Source organism: Numenius arquata, unplaced genomic scaffold (assembly GCF_964106895.1).
Source record: "Numenius arquata unplaced genomic scaffold, bNumArq3.hap1.1 HAP1_SCAFFOLD_38, whole genome shotgun sequence".
Lineage (NCBI taxonomy): Eukaryota > Metazoa > Chordata > Aves > Charadriiformes > Scolopacidae > Numenius > Numenius arquata.
In genome coordinates this window covers 884,194-889,749 of record NW_027415315.1, presented here as the reverse complement: position 1 = coordinate 889,749, position 5,556 = coordinate 884,194, and the positions used below count along the sequence as shown (strand labels likewise).

General features: G+C 54.9%; 1 protein-coding gene across 1 annotated transcript; it reads left to right on the top strand.

Moving 5' to 3' along the window:
- Positions 1 to 2,697: 2,697 nt before the first annotated feature.
- On the top strand, positions 2,698 to 3,633 carry LOC141478608 (olfactory receptor 14A16-like). Its single transcript, XM_074167636.1, has one exon. The coding sequence runs from the start codon at positions 2,698 to 2,700 to the stop codon at positions 3,631 to 3,633; it is 936 nt and encodes a 311-aa protein (XP_074023737.1).
- Positions 3,634 to 5,556: the final 1,923 nt, after the last annotated feature.

Genomic DNA, 5,556 nt, shown 5'->3' with positions numbered 1-5,556 from the left:
CTGGAGAGCCCTGGCACCTCAGGCAGCACCACAGGATGGAGTCAACCTCCAAATTGAGAGCATGGCCCTAAATGGGGACATCTGCTGTCACTTCAGCTGGCCAAAGGCATGCTCCACCAGCCTCTGAGGGAGGAGGTGGTGAGGAGGAGCAGATGAGCCCAGGTGCTGCCCAGTCCTTCTGAGTGTTTCCATCAGTTATCTGCAAGTGTCTTGGACCACCTCTGGCACCTCAAATGCCACCTGTGGTTTGCATGGGTACAGGAGGTAGAGGAGATTCCTCCCTTTCACTGCCTGGGTGTCCTGTCTCACAGTGACCTCAAGAAGAGGTCATTCTTGGACCTAACTCTGTCTCTGAGAGGGGAAATGCCACTGCTGGAAAGAAGTGTCTCTCCCCAGCGGAAGAAATAAACATCATTAATGACTTCAGTTGGTTTCAGAGTCAGTTGCCCTGGAGCCCCAGGGACATCTGTGAGGGAGCCCAGAGGGGCCAGAGGAAGCGATGCCTTGGGCTGTTGCTCTGCTGCTGAGCTGGGCCGGGCTCCTGGGATGGAGGGAGCTCCTGGCCATGGGGCAGCGCGGCAGAGAGACAGCTCTGCCCAGGAGCAGCTCCTCTGCCAAGCGCAGCAGGGCTGAGGGCACTGCCTGCAGGCACCGAGGGGAGACAAGAGATGTGAGAGAGAGGTAAAGGCAGGCTGGGGTGGTGAGTGAGAGCTCACCAGGGGGAGAAATCTTCCCAGGCTTTGACACGGTAAGTCTCTGGCTGCAGGGCAATGCAGCTGAGTTCCTGGAAGCGTCTCCTAGACCTGGCACATGCCACGACCGATAGGACCTGTCAGGAAGGTTCTGCTGGGTTTTCTGGTGTGGAGGAGGAGGACATGCTTCAGAGAAGGCCTTGGGGCATCAGAGGCGTGAAGCCGGGTGTGCAAACAGGGCTGCCCAGGGCTGTCCATCAGAGCGGGGACCCTACACACCAGGGCACTGTGTGCTGGGAAGGGATTCTGCTGCTGCCAGGGTCAGCTGTAGCCTGCCCGGGGAGTGTGGGGAGAAGCTGTGGGTGGAAGGAGTGACCACCACAACGGTAGGGTAGGGACGAGCAGGTGAGGGCACGGTGCCTCTGCTGTCAAGAGAGTGCTGCATGGGTCAGGGCTTCTCACGGGTTAAGCTCTTCCTCGTGACATTTCTAAGGGGACTTCTCAGGAAGCACATTCACTCAGCAGCATCTTCCCCTTTGCAGCCGCATCAGGTTTTGTGTGATCTGCTCTTTAGCCCCTGCACACGCAGAGATGCCCCTGGGAGGTGTTTGCAGGCAGAGGTGGGCGCCCAGCGGGTGGGATGGGGTTTGTGAGCACTGGCAGGAGTTGAGCTGGGGACAGGGAGACGGCTCCTGGCAGCAGAGACATGGGCAGGGAGTGAGAGGGAGCTGCTGCCAGAAAGGCTGGGGAAGGGGATGTGGGCACCTCCCTGCTGTCCCTGCAGCACAGACACCTTCCCCTGAGCAGCTCCTCCCTGGTCTCCTTTCCCAGCCCAGGCAGAGCCTCTGTCCTCAGGCCCATGGGGTCTTGGCTGCGCATCACCCCTGCAGCAGCCAGAGCCCAGGAAAGGGCAAACCCCTGATTTCCATCTTGTTTGTGTGTCCCTCCTCCCTTGGCCAGGAGCATTGTGGCATTTCACTGCCGTCCCCTCCTGCCGGTGCTGCCCTGGTTCTCACCATTGGCTTTCCTGAGTCAGTGCCGGGGGTGGGGGTCGGGGGCGGCAGATTCAGCTCCTGTTCAGACTCCCATCCTTTGGGTCCTGCTCTACAGACGTGTCTAGGGGAGAAACGTGCCCAAGTCTCCTCCAGGCCAGCTCAGGACATTCAGCTTTTTCCCTGGGGTGTCCTGTGGGGCTGCAGGGTGCCCTCCAGAAGGGCACAGCTCTCCCAGAGTATCTCTGTGCTGCCCAGGATGCCCATGGAGAAGACATCTGGGTGCTGAGGCCATGGAAATGCTGCTGGGCAGCGTTAGATGGGCCACTGCAGTGATCCCTCTGTGTCCCAGTCTGGGAGGGGAGAGATGAGAAAGGGCGAGGAGTCTGTGAATCTGCTCTTTGAACCTGGATTCCTCTGCTCTCTGCAGCGTCCTCTTTCTTTTTAGGGGGACATCGGAGTGTGACCCTCCTCCAGGTCCAAGCTGCCAACACAGGGCAGCTGAGAACAGGACCGATGGGCAGAGCAGCTCTCCTCTCTCTGCACTAAGGGACAGTCCCTTTGCTGCTCGGGACCCACAGGATTTCACTTGGAGTGCATTAGAAATATGAAGGATTTCAAGCATCCAAACCCACTCCTAAAAGTGGCAGGTGAATCTAGAACACATTAAACAAAACAAAATCCCCTCAGCTCAGTTCTGCAGCTGGGAAAATTGCAGAGAACAGAGACAAAAAGTTCTTTGATGTCTCACAAGTACATTTAATTTGAGATCACCCTGCAGCACAGCCAGAAGGACTCCTCAGTTTCCCATTCCGGAGTCCTGCTCCCAATGGCACCCTCATCCAGCAAAAGCCAGGGCTCAAGTGAGGGAGCTGCAGAGAGGTCTTCCTGAAAAGAGAGAGCCTGAGTGGGGGGTTGCAATGAGACATGCAATCAGTTTTGCTCAGAGAAGTCAGGCTGAACTTTGTACTGCCTTTTCCTTCTCAACAGATAACCACAGCCAGTGGTAGCAAATGCTCAACAGCAGCTCCATCACCCAGTTCCTCCTCCTGGCATTCGCAGACACACGGGAGCTGCAGCTCTTGCACTTTGGGCTCTTCCTGGGCATCTACCTGGCTGCCCTCCTGGGAAACGCACTCATCATCACCACCATCGCCTGTGACCACCGCCTCCACACCCCCATGTACTTCTTCCTCCTCAACCTCTCCGTTCTTGACCTGGCATCCATCTCCACCACTGTCCCCAAAGCCATGGCCAATTCCCTCTGGGATACCAGGGCCATCTCCTACTGGGGATGTACTGCACAGCTCTTCTTTGTTTTCTTTTTCATTGGTGCAGAGTATTGTCTTCTCACTGTTATGTCCTACGACCGCTACGTTGCCATCTGCCAACCCCTGCACTACGGGACCCTCCTGGGCAGCAGAGCTTGTGTCCACATGGCAGCAGCTGCCTGGGGCAGTGGGTTTCTCAATGCTCTCCTGCACACGGCCAATACATTTTCCCTACCCCTCTGCCAGGGCAATGTCCTGGACCAGTTCTTCTGTGAAATCCCCCAGATCCTCAAGCTCTCCTGCTCACACTCCAGCCTCAGGGAAGTTGGGTTTATTGTGGTCAGTGCCTGTTTAGCATTTGGGTGTTTTGTTTTCATTGTGGTGTCCTACGTGCAGATCTTCAGGGCCGTGCTGAGGATCCCCTCTGAGCAGGGACGGCACAAAGCCTTTTCCACGTGCCTCCCTCACCTGGCCGTGGTCTCCCTCTTTCTCAGCACTGGCTTCTTTGCCTACCTGAAGCCCCCCTCCATCTCCTCCTCACCCCTGGACTTGGTGGTGGCTGTTGTGTACTCAGTGGTGCCTCCAGCTGTGAACCCCCTCATCTACAGCATGAGGAACCAGGAGCTCAAAGAAGCATTGAAGAAACTCATTCAATGGGTTCAGCTCCAGCAGCAGTAGAGCTGCCCGTCTCTCCTCACAGACTCTTCTTAGCTTTTCTCAGGATGGTTTGTGCTTCATTTCTTTTTCATCTGTGGTCATTGTGTTCATACAGGAATGTCTGTATTTGCTCCACATCTCCAGAAGCATGCTCCTACTGTGCTGAACAATACAGAGGCCTTTGGTAAATGTGCCATCACGGTGTCAGAGCTGGCTTCCTGAGGAGCATCTCTGTAATCAAAGGGCATCTCTCCCAAGGGCAGCTCCTGAAGCCTGGGCTCTTCTTCCTGCTGAAGGCAGGAGCAGGCTCCAGGAACTGCACTCGCCATGGCTGCTGCTGAGCTTGGTTCTCGGAGGGTTTATGGGGAGAGGGCACTGGGAGACATTCTGGGGAGAGAGGGCTGGACCCAGTTCTCACTAATTTTAAGTATCTGTCCTGGGTTGGGTGTCACAGGGCTAACTTCTCTTACAGTGCTGGGGAAAACTGCACTTTTAGAAGACTCTAGTGTCTGAATTCATGAAAATATTTACTTTATAGCCAGCCAGACTCTGTGGGATTCAAGGTCTCGGTGTTTTTGAGCCTTGCCAGGGGCAGGCACAAGGAGGAGCAAGGCCTGGGCATTTGGCCTGGGCTGGCCAACAGGATTATTTCATACCATGATTGTCACATTCAATATAAATTAGAAAAGTTTGCTGTGTAGTTTCTCTCTCCCTTGATGGTGATGGTCCAGAGAACTCCTCGCCCTGGTTCTGAACCCCTGAGCCCTTTCCTTCCCCCCAAAGCCTCAGCCCTTGCAGTGTCCAACCTTTGCTGTTCCTGCTGGGAGCGCACAGCTTCCTGCTGATGGAATGGGCTGAGAATAATTCTTGTAAATCTTAGATTAGTATCGGGATTGATACTGGTTCTTTAGTATTATTGTCAATTATTTAGTCTTATCCTATTAAATCTATTCCCTTTTAAATTATTAAATTTATTTAATCGATTACATTGATTCCCCTTATTAAATCAATTCCCCTTTCCTGGTGGGGAGGGGTCATTGGGTGAGAGAATAATTGTCTAAATGACCATAAATTGTTATGGGTTTTCTCAAACCGTAACAGTATCCACAAGCAAACAAGGGCTCTGCCATCCCAGGGGAGGCCGGTGGGACCCTCCAAAAGGAGACTGGAGAGTGATTCGCGTGTCCTTCAGTAAAAGCGCATGGATGGGTCAATGTGCACATGGGAAAACATCCTGAGTCATGAAAAAAGCTCTGAGCCCATTCCACAGCTGTAGACCCCTGGGAAGGAGCTCAGTGGCAGTGCGGCCCCTCCAGCTGATTCTGCTTCCCTCCCTGACCAGCACAGCCAGTGTGGAGTCACTCCAAGGGCCCACAGCCCACTTGCTCTGTGGAGCATCACTGCCAGCGTGGGGCCCTGTGAGGAGCACAGCGCCACCAGGCAGGACCAGAGGAGGGGTGGGGAGAGATCAGAGGAGCCGACCACGGCTAGAAATAGCCTTGGAGAGAAAAATGAATGTGTTCAGCTGCTCCAAGATAATACCTGGAGTTTGGGTACCCTAAAGGACGCTCACAGTGCAGAGTCCTTGCTGTGCTGGTGCTCCACCAGGCCTGGGAAGTGGCTGGAGAAGGACTGGTGTCCACCACTTGCCATCCCTTGGTGCCATCATCACTCCTGAAGGGTGTCATGGAAAGGAAGGCTGGGGCCCTGTATCAGGGCTTGCACTGAAGGAAGCCACATCACTTTGCTGCCATCCTTCAGTCCTTGTGCCCAGAACATGTTCTTCAGGCAACCTTCCCCACCCTGGGTGTCAGCACTTACCTCAAAAGTCACCCCTAGACAAGGTTCCTCAGCAGGGGCTGAGCTGGAGGACTGGGGTCCAGCTGTGACCACAGGAAGACTTCTCCTGGGTCCTCTGCTGGGGTCGCAGCTTCTGTGGTCCCC

Coding starts and splice junctions, on each gene's coding strand:
- LOC141478608 (XM_074167636.1), top strand. CDS start 2,698: ATGCTCAACAGCAGCTCCATCACCCAGTTCCTCCTCCTGGCATTCGCA.